Source organism: Neomonachus schauinslandi, chromosome 5 (genome assembly GCF_002201575.2).
Source record: "Neomonachus schauinslandi chromosome 5, ASM220157v2, whole genome shotgun sequence".
NCBI lineage: Eukaryota > Metazoa > Chordata > Mammalia > Carnivora > Phocidae > Neomonachus > Neomonachus schauinslandi.
Window position 1 is genome coordinate 117,501,616 of NC_058407.1, and position 23,125 is coordinate 117,524,740.

General features: G+C 38.7%; 1 protein-coding gene across 2 annotated transcripts in view; it reads left to right on the forward strand.

The window, feature by feature from the left end:
- Nucleotides 1-22,507, forward strand: part of DNAJC1 (DnaJ heat shock protein family (Hsp40) member C1) — a 222,955-nt gene extending 200,448 nt beyond the window's left edge. The window contains exons 10-12 of one of the 2 annotated variants that reach the window (XM_021696797.1): nt 17,648-17,696; nt 19,266-19,726; nt 22,303-22,507. In XM_021696797.1, the coding sequence (XP_021552472.1) occupies nt 17,648-17,696; nt 19,266-19,726; nt 22,303-22,371 (579 nt within the window). In that variant the 3' untranslated portion in view covers nt 22,372-22,507. Of the gene's footprint in view, nt 1-17,647; nt 17,697-19,265; nt 19,727-22,302 lie in introns of those variants that run through there. The other variant, XM_044915533.1, reaches the window with a different exon arrangement.
- The last annotated feature ends 618 nt before the right edge of the window (nt 22,508-23,125 follow it).

Sequence of the window (23,125 nt, forward strand, 5' to 3'; positions counted from 1 at the left end):
ATTGCCACTGAGATGTTTGTTCAGGGTGACACAACTAGTAGTAGGATCAGGACAACACCAGGTATTTTGGTTCCTCATCCAATATGTTCCTGCCACTACTTAATGCTGTTTTATTGCTGTGTGTATGAAAAACACTTTAAATGTGTCTAGAGACTTTTTATCATTAGGCCTTTCTTGGTAACACTATGTTCGTAGAAAAAAAGAAACTTTTAAAAGTACACTCAAGTAAAAATTTTTTTCTCATCAGCCATAATAAAAAATTATTTCTATAAACATTTTGTCCTATATCATCTAGACTTTAGTCTTCCTCTATAGGCATGAGTATACATAATTTTAACAGTATTAATCAGTATCCTGTCCTTTCTACTTCACTATGAAACATGAGCTACTCTTCATGACAGTGAGATCCACTTCATTTTTTCTAAACACTTGCAGAATACTTTACTTTATGTTGTCTTGATATAATTAAGGAGTCTCCTACTGATTGTCATTTAAATTGCTTCCTTTTTTGCTATTTTACTGGATTTTTTTTTCCTTCATCCAACTTTCCACTTATTTCTGTTTTCTTAGCTTGTATTCCTAGAAGTAGAACTGCTTGGTTCAAGAATAGGGATGATTTTAGAACTTTTGATGTCTTTAAAATTGGCCTCCAGAGAGGTTATAACAATCTACAGTGCCACTGGTAGTATACAAGAGAGGTCACGTCCTCATAATCTCACAGACAATGTATTGTTTGTTTTTCATCAGTGCCTGTCAAATAAGTGAAAAGTGCTACAGCACTGATTTTTGTAACTTGCCTCTTTACATTTTGGCCTTGTTTCAAATAAAGTTTGTGTTAATTCATTAGAATTTTAGGATAGACAGTCCTATCACCTGCAAATACTTCACCACTTTCTATCTTTCCTTTTTTTTTTAAAGTTTATTTATTTATTTTTAGTAATCTCTACCCCCAGCATGGAACTCAAACTCACAACCCTGAGATCAAGTCACATGCTCTACTGACTGAGCCAGCCACGCACCCCTATATGTTGATTGTATTACCTAGCTATTCCAGAGAAATACTATATTACAGTAATAGTGATTAGTGCAGACTTTTTTGCACAACATTATAATAAGAAAACCTAATGTTTGGCCATTAATTTTAATATTAGTCATTGATATGAGACATATTATTATGCTAGAGAAATTTTCTTCAGGATTTCCAATTCTAATTCATTACAGTTGTCCTCAGGGATAGATACAAAATTTTAACAATGTTTTTTTTTTTTTTAACATATATCAGCATGATTGTACAATTTTTTTCATATGACCTAATGAGGATAAATATATTATCAAGGCCTTTTCTTTGTATTTTCAAGACAAACTTCACTTGGTCATATAATACTATTCTTTAATAAACAGCTGGATTTAATTTATTAATAATTTATTTAAAATTCTTGCATTTATATATATAAGAATATTGTAGAATTTTTGGTGTTTTGTTAATAGGATATCTTTAGATAGGGTTATCTAGCCTTCTAGCATCTATAGAGTCAAGACAGTATTACATTCATAAAACAGAGGAAAAAGGAAAGGATGCTGTGAAAAAAACAATCAGAACAGGGGCGCCTGGGTGGCTCAGTCGGTTAAGCGGCTGCCTTCGGCTCCAGTCATGATCCCAGGGTCCTGGGATCGAGCCCCGCATTGGGCTCCATGCTCAGCAGGAAGCCTGCTTCTCCCTCTCCCACTCCCCCTGCTTGTGTTCCCCCTCTCGCTGTCTCTCTCTGTCAAATAAATAAAATCTTAAAAAAAAAAAAAATCAGAACAAAAATAAGTATCCAAATAAGTAAAGTAGAATGGCTGAAAGTTATTAGAAAAATCTCCTACAGAGCAAAAATTCTAAAAATGTTAAAATATTATAGAAAAGATAAACACAGGGGCGCCTGGGTGGCTCAGTCGTTGAGCATCTCTTTGGCGCAGGTCATGATCCCAGGGTCCTGGGATCAAGCCCCACGTCAGGCTCCCTGCTTGCGGGGAAGCCTGCTTCTCCTTCTCCCACTCCCCCCTGCTTGTGTTCCCTCTCTCTCTGTCAAATGAATAAATAAAATCTTAAAAAAAAAAAAAAAAGAAAAGAAAAGATAAAATACAGGGAATCATCAGTCCAAGAGGTCCAAACCTAATTTAAAAGTTCCAGTGAGAGAGAGAGAGAGAGAAAACAGATGCAAGAACATTATTCAATAAATAATACAAATGAAGTTTTCCAGGGATCAATTTGTAAAACCCTGAGACCAATTTGTAAGAACCTTCCAAAGTCAAGTAGGATACATAGAAAAGATCCTGGAAAAATTTATGAACACTGAGACTACACAGATGATCTTTAAAGCTTCTAGGGAGAAGAAACATCCAAATAAGACCAGAGTGACATCAGATTGCTTAGCAACACTAGGTTCTGGGAGACAAGGGAACAATGGCTTCACCATTCTAAGGAGAAATGGTTCTGAAGATGGTAAATACATGAGGCAAGGATGCATAGTCTGTCTTTCTTACAAAGTTCCCTGAGATTGTACTCTACCAAAATAAACAAAACTGAATAAAATTTAAAAAGAGAAAGACATGGAATCCAGTCCAATGAACAGAAATACCAAAAACCCCACAGTGATACAATAGGCCAAAAGTGCAATATATCCACATTGAAGTAGGAGAATGAAGAATTGTGTGAGAGCAACCCTTGAAGAAAGGGAGATTTTATAGACTAGATAGTATGGCTGAAAACTTGAAAAAAATGTATATCTATGAAAAAACGGCAACTAGAAACTCTGTAAATTATAGAAAACCATACAAAAAAAGGCTTAGTCCAAATTTAAGTATACTAGACAGTAGAATAATACAGCAAAATAATTTGATATTGAGAACATTCTCCTTTGAGGGTACAAGAAGTGTGTTCACAGCATAGTACTTGTCTCTACAGTGAGTAATATTTACCAGATCATAATCTAAAATCTTACCAAAATGACTTTTCATATTTTAAACATTTTATATATTTTACAGATGGTTTTCCAATTTTTAAAACCAACAAATTGTAGAAGACTATGGCAAGTTGCCCAGCAACAGTTTGTCCAAGTCCCCAAAAGCTCTGCTCTGTCTAGGTTACTAATTTCTTTTCAGAGGAACATAATTGAAATAATGTGTGTTCATAGGAGCTCTTATTCACTTTTCCCTTCTACTGAGGTGGGATACCAAATTTGCATGCAACCAAGTTACAACCATGCAGGTAAAGACAGTTGCTCTAAAGATGGTGGAGAAGCACACAGTGGAAAGAGCCTGAGTGTATGGAGTAAAAGGAAAATCGTAGATAGTGGCAAGTGCTATAAAGAAAAATAAAGCAGAATAAGAGGTTAGAGATTAAAGGGAATTGCAATTAAAAATGGGGTTCTGAGGAAAGTCTCTTAAACAGGTAATATTCGAGCAGGGACACAAAGCAAGTGAAGGAGCAAGGCTGTCTGAGAAAGTGTTCCAGGTAGAGAAAACCACACTTACAAAAGAGAAGATCATGCTTGGGGTGTGCAGAGTCTAGCACAGAAGTCAATATGGCTGACAAAGAGTGAGTAGGAGAGGATTATAGAAGATGAGGGCAAGAGGCAGTGGAGGACCAGGCTATATAGGACCTTGCTGGCCACAATAAAGATTGTGGATTTTACTCTGAGTGAGATGGTTTAAAGATTTTATTTATATATTTGACAGAGAGAGACACAGCAAGAGAGGAAACACAAGCAGTGGGGAGTGGGAGAGGGAGAAGCAGGCTTCCCGCTGAGCAGGGAGTCTGCTTCTCCCTCTGACCCTCCTCCCTCTCATGCTCTCTGTCTCTCATTCTCTCTCGCAAAAAAAAAAAAAGAAAAAGATGATGGTAGTTTGGACCAAGTGTTATTGAAAGAGGTTGGAAAAAAGAGGTTGAACTCAGGATATAATATACCAAAAGCATGTTGTTTAGTTATATGTACACTGTAAACTGTAACTATCAGTACTATAAACAGAAATTATTGACTTTGGATGTAGGGTATGTTTCTTTTCATCATAAGCCCTTGTTGTATACTGCTTTTTTTAAAGCTATGAACATATATTACTTTGATTTTTTAAACTACTTTTAAAAAATCTAAGGAAACAGAATATGTTACCTTTAATATTTTTCCATATCAGTATATATAGGCCTACCTAATTCTTGTTTTTTTTTTAATTATAAAAGCTTTATTGATTTACAGAAATAGGAAAATCAGTCCTAAAATTTGTATGGAGCTACAAAGGACACCAAGTAGCCAAAACAATCTTGAGAAAGAAGAACAAAGCTGGAGGCATCACACTTCCTGATTTCAAAATATATTCTAAAGCTACAGTAATCAAAACTGTGATACCAGCATAAAGAAGACAAATGGACAATGGAACAGAATAGAGGGACCTGAAGTAAATACACACATATACAGTCAACTGATCTTCAACAAGAGTGCCAACTATACACAATAAGGAAAGGATAGTCTCTTCAGCAGTGATGTTGGGAAAACTGAATATCCACATGCAGAAGAATGAAATTGGATTCTTACACCATGCAAAGTCAACTCAAACTGGATTAAAGAGTTAAACATAAGACCTGAAACTAAAACTCCTAGAATAGGGGAAAGCATCATGACATTGGTCTTGCAGTGATTTCATTGATATGACACCAGAAGCACAAATAAAAACAAAATAAACAAGTGGGACCATATCAAACTTAAAAGTTCTGCACAGCAAAGAAAACAGTCAACAGAATGAAAAGGTAACCTGTGGAGTGGGAGAAAATATTTGCAAACCTTATATCTGATAAATGATTAATCTCTAAAGTATATAAGGTCCTCCTACAACTAAAAACCAAAATACCTACATTACTTGTAAAGGTAATCAGGAAGTTAATGGAAGATTCTCTTTTTAAATGGTTAAGATGAACGCTATTAATTCTTGTATTTTTCTCTCCAGAGAATCCATAGAAAAATTTAAAGACACTGAAGAAATAATAAGAATGAACAGCACTGCTTTCTACCAGCTGGAAACATTTTTCAGGTGGTTTATTTAATATTCAGATAACAGAGTGCCCTTTGTACTTGAAGGGTATGGTAGTTCTCAGTTATAGAGTTGGCCAAAATTAAATACTACTGACGAAAATAATGAACTGTGGTTACATAATTTTTATTATTAGAGTAATACTTTAAATATCATCAAATCAGCCAGAATTTGAAAAATAGGACTTGAGATTATCACTAGTAGTCAACATTTATTTTCTGAGTTATCTGAGGATGCCAGGAATTGAGCATACACTTTTTATAGCTCAGAAAATTAGAAAATTCTTCTGTATATTGAGTAGAAATATGCCACCATGTAACTCTCCACTGATCCTAATTGGACCTTATGGAATATAACTGTCATTTTGCTAATTTAATTTTCTGTTATTTTCATCAGTGTTTTCACTAGAAGGAATGAAACTATTTTAGATTTTATTTTGTCCATTCCACCCTATCCCATATGTCCCAGATTTGATTACAGAGCCCCTATTTCATAAGAATTTTAAAGATAAATTTAGGTATACCTATATCAAGAAAAAGGATTATAAAATGTTTTCTACTTGGAATCAGAATGTGGGAAAACAAATTTTCCTACAATTCTACGATTCATGTAACTGTTAAAACACATGTAGCAGAGTGTTATCCAAATGCCTACCTTAGACAGTAGCCCACAATATTTGTTCAGATACTGAAGAAGAGAAGCCTCATCTGTGTGAGACCTGTGTGGAAATATATGTCTTCTCCCAAGAGAAGGCTAGTAAAAAGTCTTGAATATAGCTTGACACAACCTACCTTTAAGTCAGAGACCATATCTTCTACAATTCTACATGATATAAAAGCAGAATGAGTAACTGAAATCTTCATTATGGAATATGTGAGAAAAATAACACTAAACATTCAAGACTAAATTGGCACACATGTTACTGAAGTCACATAGATCTAAAGGAGAGAAACAGATTTGGTGATGACCATGTCACCTCCAGTGTCATCTGTTTGCAGATGACATGATATTATATATAGAAAACCCTAAGGACTCCACCAAAAAAAACTGTTAGAACTAATAAACTATTTCACTAAAGTTGCGGGATACAAAATCAATATACAAAAATCACATCTATATGATTTTTGTATATCTATATACAAACAATATCAGAAAAAGATATTAAGACAATTATATCTACAATAGCATCAAAAAAATAAACTACTAGAAATAAATTTAACCAAGAAGATGAAAGACCTGCATGCTGAAAACTATAAAACATTGATGAAAGATATTCTGTACTCATGGAATATTATTAAAATGCCCATACTACTCAAGCAATCTACAGATCTGATATAATCCCAATCAAAATTTCCATGATATTTTTCACAGAAACAGAACAAATAATCCTAAAATTTGTATGGAACCCCAAAAGAATACCAAAAGCCAAAATAATCTTAAGAAGAACAAAGCTGGAGGCATCACACTTTGTTTCAAACTATATTACAAAGCTGTAGTAATCAAACAGTATGGTACAAGCATAAAAACAGACACACCAATCAATGGAACAAAATAGAGGCCACAAATAAACCCACACATACAAGGTCAACTAATCTTTGACAAAGATTATGGGGACAGTGGGGGAAAGAACAGTCCCTTCAATAAATGGTGCTGGGTAAACTGAACAGCACATGCAAAAGAATGAAATTGGATCCCTACACAAAAATCAACTCAAAATGGAGTAAGAACTTTAACATTAAACCTGAAACCATAAAATTCCTAAAAGAAAACAAAGGGGGTAAGCCCCTTGACATCAATCTTAGTGATGATTTTTTGGATTTAACACCAAAAGCAAAGGCAACAAAAGCAAAAGTAAACAAGTGGGACTACATCAAACTAAAAAGCTTCGGCACAGCAAGGAAACCATAAACAACACAAAAGAGAAACCTATGGAATAGGAGAAAATATCTGCAAACCACCTATCCAATAATGAGTTACTATTTAAATATATAAGGAACTCCTATAATGCAATAGCAAAAAAAAATGAAGAAAAACACGAAAAACTAAAAACTGAGCAAAAGAACTAAATAGACGTTTTTCCAAAGAAGATATATAAATGGCTAACAGATATATGAGCAGGTGCCCAATACACTAATCATCAAGGAAATCAAACCACAATGAGACATCACACCTGTTAGGATGGCTGTTATCAAAGAGACAAGACATGCTGGTGAAAATGTGGCGAAAAGCAAACAGTTGCACACTGTTGATGAGAATGTAAACTAGTACAGCCTCTCTGGAAGACAGTATAGAAATTCCTCAAAAAATTAAAAATAGAACTACCATATGATTCAGTAGTCCCACTTCTGGGTATATATCCAAAGGAAGTAAATCATTATCTCGATGAGATATCTGTATTCCATGTTCACAGCATCATTATTCACAATTAACCAAGGTATGGAAACAACCGGAGTGTCTGTCAGATGAATAATGAAAATGTGATTTTTATATGTATATGTGTAGACACACACACACACAGTGGAATAATTTTCAGCCAAAATAAGCTGAACTCAGGATTCAGAGAAAGGGAAACCTCTTACACTGTTGGTGGGAATGCAAACTAGTGCAGCCACTGTGGAAATAGTATGGAAGTTCCTCAAAAGTTAAAAATAGAGCTACCATAGGACCCAGCAATTGCACTACTAGTTATCTATCCAAAGGATATAAACATAGTGATTGGGGGCGCCTGGGTAGCTCAACTGTTAAGCATCTGCCTTCGGCTCAGGTCATGATCCCAGGGTCTGGGATCGAGCCCCGCATCGGGCTCCCTGCTCAGCGGGAAGCCTGCTTCTCCCTCTCCCACTCCCCCTGCTTGTGTTCCCTCTCTCACTGTGTCTCTGTCAAATAAATAAAATCTTAAAAAAAAAAACAAAACAAAACATAGTGATTGGTGCACATGTACCCCTATGTTTATAGCAGCAATGTCCACAATAGGCAAAATACAGAAAGAGCCCAGATGTCCATCGACAGATGAATGGATAAAGAAGATGTGGTGGATCAAGAAGATGTGGTGTACGTACACACACACACACACACTGGAATATTACCCAGCCATCAAAAATAATGAAATCTTGCCATTTACAACAACATGGTTGGAACTAGAGGGTATTGTTCTAAATGAAATAAGTCAGGGAAAGACAAATACCATGTGATCTCACTCATATGTGGAATTTAAGAAACAAAACAGATGAACATAGGGGAAGGAAAGGAAAAATAAAATGAAAATTGAGAGGGAGGGAAACCATAAGACACATTGAACTCTAGGAAATAAACTGAGGGTTGCTGGAGGAGAAGTGTGGGGGGGGGAAGGGATAATTGGGTGATGGGCATTCAGGAGGGCACTTAAGGTAATGAGCATCAGGTGTTACATGCAACTGATGAATCACTAAATTCTACCTCTGAAACTAATTTAAAAAAAAAAATACAATTAGGAAAAAAAAGTCAAACTCATAGAAACAAATCATAGAAAAGGGGCTTGAGGGTGGGGAAAATAGGGAGAGGTTGGAAAAAGGATGCAAACTTTCAGTTACAAGCTGAATAAGGTCCGAGAATCTAATGTATAACATGGTGACTATAGTTGATAGCACTGTGGTATATAATTAAAATTTGCTAAGAGAGTGGAACTTAAATGTTCTCACTAAAGGGGAAAAAATATGAATGTAGGAGGTGATAGATATGTTAATTAACTCAGTAGGGGGAATTCTTTTCACAGTGTGTATAAATATAAAATTATCATGTTGTGCACTTTAAATATCATTACAATTTTATCACAATTTTGTCAACTATATCTAAAAAACAAAACAAAACCAAAAAAATCGACATCCATGTAATTGAAGTCATCTAGATCCATAGGAAAAATTGGATTTGGTGAGGATCATACTTACTGAGAGATGATTTTCATTTCCTAAAGTGACATGCTATCACACTCAAGGCACCCTGGCCTTATTAAGCTTTATATTAGACCATCACTTGTTTAGAAATATCTTTATCTGCTTAGAATCATAAATAATATGCTGAGGATGCCAAACTTGCCCCCAAAACAAATATTTTGTGATTATTGCCATATACATCCTTTCTCCTGAGACAAAAAACAAATGAAAGGAGAAATTCTCAAGAAAAAAGGATCAATTGCAGTTCTCATTGTGATACAACCATTTTATGACACCAGGAAATATGAAGTTGACAAAGAGGCCAGAATATTAAAAGAATTACTTTACCACATAGAATTGGAAAATGAACCAGTTGTGCTTTGCTTTTTTCTAGTAAGTTCTAAGTTGCCTTTTAAGTGGGAGAAAAGTATGGTCCAAAGATGACTATGGTGACATCCCATTAGTTTTATTGTTTGATGCTGAAGATCTCAAGGACTCAGATTATAGCAGCTATTTGTTTTGTATGGTAGGCCAGATTTTGAACTCAGAATTCTCTGTCAATACAAGGAGTAACTAACCAGGTATTCTCAAACCAATTCACCAGTACCTTCTCTGGGAGCCCTCCTGAAGTCAAAACAAATATCAAACACTGACCTCAGAAACTTTCCTTCAAAGGAGCCACAATTTGATTTGACTCGTTTGTTGAGCAATTTATGTCCCAGGGCATTTTGTAAACAGTAGAGCACCTGTCAGCAATTAGTGGTATTTAACATTCAGTGTGGTCAGAGAGAGGAAGAGAGTCCTGCAAATACCACTGTCAATCAAAATTACCAGGCCTGTCCATACCTGCACCTTCCTGAGGAGCAACATCAAAAGCTTAACATTGTAGGGGACAGATGGGCATAGACTTCACTAAAATAATTGAGCCATCCATTGAACAAACATGCAAATAACAATAATAAGTGTGATGGGGGGTGTGAGGGTGGAGGGGACAGGAAGGGGAAACCAGTAACCAGATGTGCTGCCATATATTATCTAAATATTTGGTTTACAATGAAAATAATGAGTCTTGGGGACACCTGGCTGGTTCAGTCAAAAGAGCATATGACTCTTGATCTCAGGTCATGAGTTCGAGCCCCACACTGGGTGTAGAGATTACTTAAAAACTTAAAAAAAAATAATAATGAGCCATGGAAAAACCAAGAAACCATGAAAAACAGAAGGCAACAGAAACTGCCCATGAGAATGACCAGATTTAGATTTAACAAAAAAAGAGTTCAAAGTAGCCAATATAAATATGTTTTAGCAGAACTAAAGGAAAGCATGATTAAAGAAACAAAGGAAGGTGTGATGAGAGTGTACATCATACAGGGAATATCAATCAAGAGATAGAAATTATTCTGAAAAAGAAACAAGTGGTAATTCTGGGATTGTATAATACTTAAAATTTTTAAAAATTCACTAGACTAGGGCTCCAAGTAAATTTGAACTGACAGAGGAAAGAATTAGCAAACTTGAAGATAGGTCCATGTAGACTATTCAAGCTGAAAAATGAGGGGAAAAATAAAAATAAACAGAGCTTCAGAGAAATATGAGATACCATTAAGCACAACAACATATGCATAATGGGACTACTGGAAGGACAGAAAAGAAAAAATATCCAAAGAATAATGGGTAAAAACTTTCCAAATTTTTTAAAAAAACACTAGCCTATACATCTCAGTGAATTTGCGTAGGGAAACCTTAGATATCTACAAAAGGCACATATAATTAAAATGCTGAAAGCCAGAAATAGGGAGAAAATCTTGAAAGCAGCAAGAGAAAAATGACTCATTGCTTACAAGGAAACCTCTCCCTCCCACACCCAAAAAGATTAACAGCTGACTTCTCAGCAGAAGCAATAGAGGCCAGAATGCAGTGGAATAACATATTCAGAGTGCTCAAAGAAAAACCTACCAACCAAGAATCCTATATCTAGCAAAACTATTTTTCCAAAAATGAGGACCAAATAAAAACTTTTCAAGATGAACAAACACTGAAGTCATTCAGTCTGAAAGCAAGTGATCCCACATGGTAATTCAAATCCACATGAAAAAACAACTAATAAAGGTAATTAGGGAATTATAAAAGGCAATTAGAAATGTATATTTTGTTCCTCCTAAGTAATTTAAAAAGCAACTGTATAATGATATATAATGCTTTGTTTGGCCTATTAACATATAGAAAGATGATATATGTATAATATATTTGCCAGTAAGAGCACAAAGGAGGTAGGTGGGAGCAAAACTGTATTGGGCTGAGTAAACTACTACAGATAATAAAGTAATAATTATGATAATATATTGTTGGATTTATAACATGAATAAATACAGTGTATATAATGATTATACCACAGTTTGGAGGGAAAAGAAATAGAGCTATATAAAAGTAATGTTTATTTTTATCACTGGAATTAAGTTTATGTAGATCTGAGGCTGATTTTCTTAAGTTAAGATGTATATGGTAAACCCTGGAACTTCTAAAAAAAAAAGTCTCAAGAGAATATAGTAAAAAATCATTAAAGAAATTAAAAAGCTACACTAGAAAATACTCACTTATACAAAAGAAAGCAATGGAGAGGAATTTACAGCAATGGACAAATTCCTAGAAAGACAAACTACTAAAACTCAATCAAGAAGAAATAGACAATTGACATAGATCTATAACAAGTGTAGAGATTGAACTAGTAATAAAAGAATCTACCTACAAAAAAAAGCCCGGATCTAGATGGCTTCACCACTGAGTTCTACCAAACCTTTAAAGAAGAATACCAATACTTCACAAAATCTTCCAAAAAATAGAAGAGTGAATACTTCCTAATTCATTTTATGAAGCCAGTATTATCCTTATACCAAACCCAAAAATGACAAGAAAACTACAGACTAATTTTTTTTATGAGTATGAATGCAAAAATTCTCAACAAAATACAGCAAACTGAATCTAGCAACTTATAACAATAATTTTATACCCTGATCAAGCAGGATTTAACCCAAGAATGCAAAGTGGATTCAATATCTGAAAATCAATTACTGTAAATACATTGTATCAACAGAATAAAAAACAAATATCACAAGATTATCTCAATAGAAGCATATGACAAAATCCAGCACCCTTGCATGATAAAAATACTCAACAAATTAGGAATAAAAGAGAAGTGCCTCAACCTGATAAAGAGCATCTACTAAAAACCCACAGTTAACATCATGCTTACTGGGGTAAGAGAGGATGTTTTCCTGCTAAGATAAGGAATAAGAGAAGGATGCCTGCTCTCACCACTTTTTCAACATTGTACTAGAGGTTCTAGTCAAGGCAGGCAAGAAAAGAAATAAGATTGAAAAGAAAGAAGTCAACAGTCTCTATCTGCTGATGACATTATTTTATATATACAAAACCCAAAGGAATTAATTTAAAAAACTGTTGCTACTGAGTTCAGTAAGACTAGAGGATACATATCAATATACAAAAATCAGTTTTATTTTTATAAACCTGCAGGGAACAACCTGAAAATTAAATTCAGAAAATAATTTGATTCATAATAGCATCAAAAAGAACAAAATACTTAGGAATTAGCTTAACAAAAGAAGTACAAACTTTAAAAACTACTATAAAACATCGTTGAAAGAAATTGAAGGTCAAACAAATGGAAAAATATCCCCTGTTCATGGATCAGAAGTATTAATTATCATGATGGCAATATTCCCCTAAATGTAAGTGCTAAAACTATAATTAGATCAATTGAACCTCATCAGATTTAAAAACTTCCCTGCTTCACAGGACACCATTAAGAAAGTGAAGACAACCCACAGAATGGGGGAAATATTTGCAAATCATTTATCTGATAAAGGGCTTATATCCAAAATTTACAACTCGATAGCAGAAATCACCCAAGGGCGCCTGGGTGGCTCAGTTGGTTAAGCGACTGCCTTCGGCTCAGGTCATGATCCTGGAGTCCCGGGATCGAGTCCCACATCGGGCTCCCTGCTCGGCAGGGAGTCTGCTTCTCCCTCTGACCTTCCCCCCTCTCATGTGCTCTCTCTCACTCTCTCAAATAAATGAATAAATAAAAATCTTTAAAAAAAAAAAAAAAAAAAGAAGAAATCACCCAAATAAAAAATGGAGAAAGGATCTGAATAAACATTTCTCCAAAGAAGTTCTACAAATGGCCAATAAACACATGGAAAAATGCGCAATATCATTAGTCTCTAGGGAAATGCAAATCAAACAACAAGATACTACTTCACACCCACTAAGATGACTAGAATCAAAAAGTTTGATAACAAACTTTTTTCCATAACAAATGTTTGCCAAGATGTAGAGAAATCAGAAGCCTCATACACTGCTGGTGTAAATATAAGATGGTGCAGCCATATTGGAAAACAGTATGGCAGTTCCTCAAAAAGTTAAATATAGAGTTACCATATGTCTCCACAGTTCCACTCCTAGGTATATACCCAAGATAAATGAAAACATTTTGCCCAAACAAAAACTTATACACAAATGTTTATAACAGAATTATCCACAATAGCCAAAAGATTGAAACAACGCAAATGATTATCAACTGATGAATGGATAAACAGAATGTGGTACATTCATACAGTGGAATATTATTCAGCAAAAAGGTATGAAGTACTGATATATACCACAACTTGGATGAACCTGGAAAACATTACCCTAAGGGAAAGAAGGCAGCCACAAAAATCCATACATTATATGATTCCATTCATATGAAAGTCCGGAAGAGGAAAATCTATAGAGACAGAAGGTAGATTCGTGATTGCTTGGTGAGGGATGGGGTGGGATGGGGAGGATGATAGCTAAAGGGTATAAAGTCTCTTTCTGAAGTGATGAAAATGTTCTAAAGTTGGCCATGATGATGGTTGTACATAACAATATACTAAAAACCACTGAACTGGACATTTTAAGTGGGTGAATTGTATGGTATATGAATTATATTTCAATTAGGCTATTTTTTAAAGATTTTAATTAATTATTTGGGAGAGAGTGAATGAGAAAGAGAGCATGGGCGGGGAGTGTGCAGAAGGAGAGGGAGGGGGAGAAACAGACTCCCCACTGAGCAGGGAGACCAACATGGGGCTCAATCCCAAGACTCTGGGATCATGACCTGAGCCAAAGGTAGACACTTAACCAACTAAGCCATTCAGGCGCCCCTCAGTTAAGCTATTTAAAAAAAAAAAAAAGAACAAGGGAGATCTTTTGTACTATTCTGCATTAATGTCCAAAATATTTTGTTAAACAAGATGCAATAAAAAAAAGAATTATTTCAACATCCTATATGTGATGGTAGTTGAATCTCTAAGTGAGTTAAAATTCATAGAACTATGTGACAAAAGAGAAAAAAAAATTTTATTGTATGATAATATAAAAAGACTAAATTTTAGAAAAAATAATAGGAATTGAAAGAGAAGAGGGACTGTCACCAGAATTGGTCACCCTTGTAGTGAACATCAGGGAAGTCGTCAAGAAGAAAGTCATACTTTAGAGTACGTTGAAGGATGGTTTGCCTCTAGACAGATATTTAAGGAGAGGTTTGATGAAAGGAAAATCATTTCAGGCAATGTTAACAATGAGCAAAAGTACAGGGTAGAGAATTTCTGACTATCTGGGGAAGCATTAATTATTCAGTTCTGCTCAAAGAAAAGCTCTCTACAAAAAAGAGAATAGATCAAATTGTGGGTCTCCTTGCATGTCAGGTTAAGAATTAAGGGGCGCCTGGGTAGCTCAGTCGGTCAAGCGTCTGCCTTCGGCCCAGATTATGATCTCAGGGTCCTGGGACTGAGCCCCCTGTCGGGCTCCCTGCTCAGCGGGGAGTCTGCTTCTCCCTCTCCCTCTGTCCCTCTCCCACCCCGCTTGTGTATTCGCTCTCTGAAATAAATAAAATAAAATCTTTTTTAAAACAAGAACTAAATATTACACAATCGGTGATGAGCCATGAAAGGAATCTGATCAGAACTCTGCCTTAAGGGTGTTATTCTATAAAAATTAGTAGTAAGTAGGAGTCCAGTTAGACGACTATTCTAGTGGTTCAGTCAAGTGAGAATGAAGAACTAACACAGGAGGTGGCAAGTTGTGAGAGAAGGGAACAGATGGGGTTGACATTGTGGCGCATGTGGCAGCTGGCTGGGGAGTAAGAGAAAAGTCCAAAACCTGACTGTTAGGTTATGAGCCTAGGTGACTGGGATGATAGCACTATTGCGAAAAGGAAGCAAAAGCAGAGAAGTTGAGGAGTTTAGTTTGAGGAACTAGGAGACCTCTAAATAAGAGATTTAGTGGCAGTTAAAGAGAGGAGCCACATAGCATCGCAGAAAGAGAACATGGCCCATTTCTTCAACTATAAGAGATTTGGATTCCAAAGGCAGTATGTTATAGTGATTGAGACCAAAGATTTTAGAACCCAACTTGCCTGGGCTCAGCTACTCATTAGCCTTTTAATCTTGGACATGTTATTTATGCCCCCTGGGCCTCGGATTCTGTAAAATGGGGATAATAATTGTATACCTACCTAATATGACTGCTGTGGGGAATATGTGTACAGACAGGTATCTTAGAACAATGCTTGGGACAAAGAAAGCTTATTGTTATATAGATGGAAGTCCTTTTCGATCTGATGATCCATTGTTGCTATATGGTCAATTTCTATGACACTGTTGTTCCATCCTTGGAGGTCAGGGCCAGAGATACAGGTTAAGCATTCCTTTTCTAAAGTAATATTGAACAGTGGTATGAGATACCAAAGGAGAAAATAGAAAGGACAGATGAATGGCAAGGACAGAGTGGTGGGGAGCATTATATTTGGGGTTGGGGGGGGACAGTAGGCAGTGAAGGAACATTCGGAGAAAGAGAAAGCCAAGTGGAGTAGAAAAGACAACTTAAGGGAAGATCATCTTTTAGAGTGGAGGCCACTTGAGTGAAGAATTATGGGACATATCTGATGGACAGGGAAAAACTGAAGATGAAAGCAAAGGAAACTCATAGATGGAGCATAGTTCTGTGAAAATTCAAGAGGAAGGAAGATAATTTCTTCCTTTGAATTGGGATAAAAGGAAGGATATATGGCAATGCAATTGAGCTGGGGCAGTTGGAAGGCAAGGAGGCTCATGGTGGAGAATCTCCTTTTTACATTAAATAAGAAACAGGGTCATCTGGAAAGAGAGAGGAAGGTAGGGAATAAAATTGAAGAATGTTTCTAAGCAGCTTTAAATATTTTCTCTAATGCTGTCCTTTGTATGAATGAAAAACAAGTGATCCATGTCAGTTATAATAGGTAGTATTTACTGAGCCTTTAATATCTGCTTGGTATCATGCTAAGAGCTTATTTCAAATTTACAGCTTAATAGGCAAATAGCATTACTAGTATTATCCACATATTACAGAGGGTAATGCATGACAGAGAGAAAGGATTAGAAATTGCTCAAAGTTACCCAGCTAATAAGAGGTGGGACCAAGACAAGTCGACCTGAGTTCTTAACAATCATGGTTTTTGAGGTTTTACTTTCAAATTTCATTAAAGCAGTGAAACACTGGTTCAAGAATATGCATGCATTAATGGGACAGAACACAAAATATAGAAAAATAGTTCATGTATACAGTGGAACATTTCATAAAGTCACCATTCCAAATAAGTAGGGAAAGGATGGCTTGATTGATAAATTCACTGTGCGATTAACTATTTTTAATTTTTTTAATTAATTTTGACCCTGTATTTTAAAATATGTATAACAGAAATCAGAACAGTAGTTGTCAGTGGGAGAGTAGAGATTAAATTAGGGGCACAAGAGAACTTTCTGGGATAATAGGAATGTTCTATAATTTGATTATAATTAGAGTGGTTACACAGGTCCTTTTTTGGGGGTTAAAACTCATTGAATTGTACATTTAAAATCTGTACATTGAACTGTATGTAGGTTTTATCTCAATTTAAAAAAAAGGGAAATCCATATGTAGATCTCCAAGACATCGTTAAATGAAAAAAGCAAGGTATAGAATGAGACTGATGATGTGATACCATTTGTATAGAGAAAAAAGAAATAATTGCCGCTGAACAAAATTATTTCTGTGGATCCACACTCATGTATGTAAAGGTCTCATGAGTCTTGGGTCTAACTGCCCTACTCCACCAAGAGCTTCTTCCTCTAGTGTCAATCTTCTATCTTGCAGTTTCTTGAATGCAAAGAAAAGACAGATGTTTATGTTCTAACATTAGTTAAGAGTAAATCTCTCCACTGTTTATAATACTCATTGGTATAACATTCTCTGATGAAGAAAGATACTCTATCAGCAAATCCTAACTAAAAAACATGACTTGTTTGTATAGTATATTTTGAAAAGCAGCCTAGTGTGATGCAACCGGCGTTGAACTAGAAGTTGTCAGGTGATCAAGTTCTTGTTCTGACTCCGCCACCGATCACATGGCTATTTTGGACCTAGCCATTTAATATTTCTGGGCTTCAATTTCCTTGTTGGTTAAATAAATGAGTAGATGGATGACTGAGGGTCCTCCCAGGCCTAAGATTCCATAAACCCATTTCATTCACATGGACTTTATATGAAATAGGTCACTTGACCTACAAGAGACATGTGGAAAGTAAGGTTTTCTTTGCTTTTATAATTTGGAACAGGTGACAACCAAAGCCAAGCAACTGAAGGATTCAGTTACCTGCTCCCCCGGTGAGTTATCACCCACTTCATCCCACTAATCTAAAGTGATTTCCTCAAAATAAATCCCTTTTTATAATAACTATTTCAAATACAGTGGTTTAGTAGTTTTGGCCAATGAGCTCTACTGGTCATATCCCTAAAAGGGGTTGAATCACAGGTACCAACAAAACAGTCCAGCACCCCCCCACACACACACAGTGGGTGCTAAGATGGAGTTAATAAGTTTAAAAAACTGTAAAAGCCTTGCTAGTATCGACTGGAGGGGGCACACAGGGAAAGCCACTCTGCACACCCCACAAAGGCACTGTGCACTTTCTCCACACTGTCCACCTTGTCACCACCATGCACACAGCGCAGTCTTTCAGAATAGACAGGCAGCTTTCCCAAGAATCTGTGTTTCTTAAAATATGTTTCCTCCAGACTAACTGGAATTTTGCTAGAATCTCTGTACTGTTTGCTTGGAACCAGGAAGAAAATACTTCCCAACACCTTCCAACTTAACTTAAATACAGCTCCCAAAGAGAGCAATGCAGGTGAGCAAACCCAGAAAGTCATCCCCAGGGCTCTGCAAGCTTCAGGAAAGAGGGCACTTCCAGATTCCTTTTCCACTGACACAGTTATTTGTCAGCACAGAGGCTGAAATAGGCAATGAGAAGCTGTGTGAAAGAAGCCTGCCTCCAAGACACTCTCTAAAAACTGTATTCTTTTTTTTTTTTTAAGATTTTATTTATTTATTCATGAGAGATAGAGAGAGAGAGGCAGAGGGAGAAGCAGGCTCCCAAGGAGCAGGGAGCCTGATGCGGGACTCAATCCCAGGACCCTGAGATCATGACCTGAGCCGAAGGCAGACGCTTAACATCTGAGCCACCCAGGCGCCCTAAAAACTGTATTCTTGAAAAGGTGGTGTGGTGTAGACTGTTGCACAGATACGGATCTTGGTAGAGAATCGGTGGAGGGGGTAAAAAGTGTGAACAGATTCAGAACTGTGTAGTTGAACATTCAGGGGTATCTCTGAAATGGCCCTCATGCCTGGGAGACAGAGTCTGTTTGTCCTTTACTGTCCAACATGGCGGCACGGCAGCACCAGGAGCAGCTTTGAGCAGAGAGCGGGTCCCACAGAGTTGGTGGCTCACCTGCAGATGGTGAGCATAGCACAAGGTTTGACAGATTCACTTTAGCTTTGCTAATGGAATTAATAACAATTCTGGATGGTAAAGAACATCCTTCCTTACCGAAAAAGTGGCAGGTTATTCTTTCTCAAAGAGCTCTTTGCATTCTTTGGTCACAACCTGACTCTGTTTATAAACCAATGTCCCTCAAAGTGTTGGCAAGGACAGAAACTTGGAATCAGGCAGAACTAGGTTCAAATTCCACCTCTGCTGCTTTCTGAGCCTGATTTTTGTCATCTGTAGAATTAGGACAATGATACCTATCTTTCTGGGACACTGTGAAAATTAAGTAAAATAATATACACAGAAGGCCTTCCCACATTGTCTGCTGTGTTGGGGGCAATGTTGTTACTCTTGTCACCTGACCTGACCCTGCCCTTCCGTCTGTGTGATGTGTCCTTCCTCACAGGAATGGTCAGACTCTCTGAACTCAGGTCTACAGCTCAGAATTCCAGGCCCACCAAGGCCACCACGGCCTTGCCAGATGACATCATCACCCAACGAGACGATGCAAAGCAGGCTGAGGGGGAGGAGGACAAGGAGGATGAGCAGGAGGAGGACGACGATGAGCCGGAGGCAGTGGTCCTGGAAAGCCGGCCACGGAGGCGAAGGCCAGCCAGGCCGCCTGAGGCCACAGCAAAGGTGGAGCCAGAGGAGAAGGTCAGAGGAAAGAGGCAGAAGGACTTTGATATATCAGAACAAAAGGAATCCAGCGATGAGGAGAGCCAGAAGAAAGACAGAACTCGTGCTGCTGAGGAGCCATGGACTCAGAGTCAACAGAAACTTCTGGAATTAGCATTACAGCAGTACCCAAAGGGATCCTCTGACCGCTGGGACAAAATAGCCAAATGTGTCCCGTCTAAGAGTAAGGTGGGTGAGGCGGGGAAAGAAAGAGGCCTCTGCACTGGTTTTAGGATACCACTGAAGTAGCTACGGCCAGCTCCCCCAGTTCTTCACCTTATTCCTACTCTTCTGTCCCCAGCTGCCCACGCGATCTCATTTACCAGTGGTCTTCCCGCGTAGTTCTCCTGACAGCATGCTGAATCTGTCCCCGGATTGATTAGTTGTGTATCAATGAGGTCAGGAGTCTAAGGTAACCATTCTACAGACCAGTTGGTTTTTCTCAGGGAAAATTCCATGTTGAGAACATAAATTTCACCCACAACAAGTCTGTCAACCTTCTGGAGCATTCGCCCCAGTCTGGCAGTTTGAAAGCAGCCCGGGATGGCTGGGCCGCACCCACATCCAGAGTGGGAGCGGCTCTGCAAGCCGGCAGGCCCTCCCTTGCAGATAGAGGCTCCCTGAAACCAGAGTCAGCAGGATGTGTCCCTCTCTCTGTAATGGCCTTCACCTGACAGCATGTGTGGTAGGTGACCATGTTGTCGTGGTCGTTGGGCCTGCAGGCGTGTCCCTCCAGACTCTGCAGCCGCCCTGGGCTCGCCTGAGACTCTGGAGGCGGGGGTGGGGGTCCAAGCAAGGACGACATTTAGGATTCGGCGCACCCTGGAGCCTTGACTGTTTATACTTAACTCTTTTCCCTGTTTACAGCTGTTAGGATCTGCTTAAATACACCTGCAGTTAGTTCTCAAACAAAACCTCAGACAGGCGGGCAGATGGGGTGCCCCTGGGAAAGCCAGCCCCTCACCCCAGTCTTTGCCTACTGTCTGCCAGTTCGGGGTTGTGGAACTCGTGGTATGATCCTTCCCATTCGGGCCTTTCTTGAAACAGTGTCTCCTGGGTTTCTTTCCTTGTCGCTCTCCTCTCAGTCTGAAGCACCAGGAATGCTGAGAAATCAAAAGAACGTGTCTCCTCTGCCTTCTGTGCCTATATCACTCAGTAGCCTCTGGGCACATTGATGTTCATTTACATTCTTATTTTTTTTTTAATTGAAATTCTATGTTGGAAAATCTAGCTCGTGGCCATGTATGTCCCCGTGTGTACAGGTCTAGTTATCTATCACCTACTTGAAAATGATGAAGTTGAGAATTCCTGGGGAGAAAAATAAACCATTAGCAGTTGATCTAGTTGAGAAACACAGATTCTCCCAGCCTCTCCAACTGGTTTGCCAGAAGTAATTATTTTCCCTGAATTTCTCTAGCATCTGTCAGGACACAGGCATCTACATGTGTGATGAATTGACATTGGCTTAAAATGAAGGAGCTGGAACTGGATTCCTAAGGATAGAACATTCAGAAACTCATTGCCTCAGGGTTTGGAAACCCTCCTGTTTGAACCAGAAATAAGCAGCACTTTTATTGTCCTGCAAGGTTTCCCTTTAAGCCTTGACAGTAGAACCAGTTCCAGGAGAGGTAGCCTGCTGGCTCGCCTGCTAGGGAGTGACTCCCCGTAAGTGGCCTGCAAGTCGCTGGGAATTCTGGGCCTGAAGGAGGAGCCTTTGCCTGAGGCACATGCCAGGTCGGGCTCACTGCTGCCCAGAGCCCGGTTGTGCTGTCCTCGGGGAAATGTTGGGGCTGCATTGGTGTCATTCACTCAGCTGCACCCCTGGGCAGCATAGCTAGAAGAAAAGGCTGAGATTTTCAAAGACCCTACACAAGTAGTCTTTGGGGAGCCAGAAAAAGCACTTAGGAGAAGAAACTCTCATACCACTCCTAAGCTAGAATCCTAGGAAGAGAATGCACATCCATGTTCTGTCCATGGCTGATCGAAGCGTCTGCCATGGGGCAGAAATCATTTCACATTAGACCTCAAGTTAGTGAAGGCTTCCAGTGCCACTGAGGTGAGTTTATTTTGAACAGAAACAGAAATGGATTCTGGAAAGTACCTTGTGACGAACATGAGAGTAATAGGCCCCTCCCCAGCATCACCCCAGCTCTGCGTTGGTCCTCAGTCCCCACCCCCAAGCTGCCTGTAGCTGTCACCCCTTGGGGTGAGGATTCAGGATGAACGCAGAGCTGGGCAGCTGGGATCTGAAGCTGGTAGTTCTGCGGCGACAGGCCAGAGGATGTGGGGGGGCCGGGACAAGCAGGAGGGAGAGTCTGGCACACTCCAACAAGGCCACCACAGGAAGGTCCCAGCAGCCCCTTAAGGAGAGGCAAACCCAAATGAGAATGATAATCGTGAATGCCTGGCCTCATGTTTTTTGGCTCCTCTAGAGGATGGGGCCGTTTGATGATATAGTGAAATGTTAAAAATGATCATTATCGTTAGCAAGTTGAAAGTCCTAATCATGGTAACAATGGTGCGCCTCACACACAGCGGCCCTCGGCCCCTCAGCCCAGCGATTCACACTCCACCTTGCGCAGGGCTTCTGCCGGCCTTCTGCGGCGCCCGTGCGGCCCGGTCTGCCGGTGAGCGGCCGGACCAAGCGTGCCCCGGGGCCAGCAGATGCGGGGCGCGGGCAGCAGGCAGGCCACAGCGGGCTCAGCCCACGACGCTCACTGACTTGTGGAAATAACCGTCTCACCTCTCTTTTTCTCTTCCTATAGGAAGACTGTATCGCTAGATACAAGTTGCTGGTTGAACTGGTCCAAAAGAAAAAACAAGCCAAAAGCTGAATATTCTGGAAGATGATGTTCACCTTCATTTTCCAAAATGATTATTTTAAAAGTCTTATGCAGAAATTTGCATTTTGTACCTCAGTATTTCTATACGTCATGTGCCTTAGTAAAAAAAAAAAAAAAAAAAAAAAATTAAAAATTTTTAAAAATGTTGTGCTCTATTGTTTAAAACAAAGATTGTGTTAAAGGAGAAAAAGGATCTGGGTATTTTACCGATTATTTTCTTTCTCATCAGTGCAAAGCTTACTTTCCTGCAAACCAACTCAGTAGTGCTAACAATCAGCTAATACAGGATTTTGAAGGAACACAGAAGTGAACTAACATGTAAGAATTAAACTTAATGTGTGTCTTTGACCAAAGAGCTCACGGCTTCAGGAGCTTATCAGCAGCAGGATGCAAGCGCTCGGGAAGCTGGCTAAGAACTGTGTGAGGCTATCTTCACTAGTCAGATCTATCTAGAAAAAAAATCCGTCTACATGAACAAGGAGAGAAGGGGATGAAGGTAATAAACCGGCAAGTTTGCGTTGTTTGGCAGAGCTGCGTTCCCAACTGCTCAAGCCGTCAGGCTGCCTTGTCCCTCTCTGCCAGCAAACCAGAGCTGAGCCCCAGGGATGCACGGGGGCCAAAGCCGCTCCCCCAGAGCCTTCTCCAGAAGCCGGTGGGGCTGTCCCTGTGCACCTCCTTGGCCATGGCCGCCTCCCCATTCATTCAGGGGTCTGAGGGAATAAAGCCTGACGGAGGGAAACCGTGG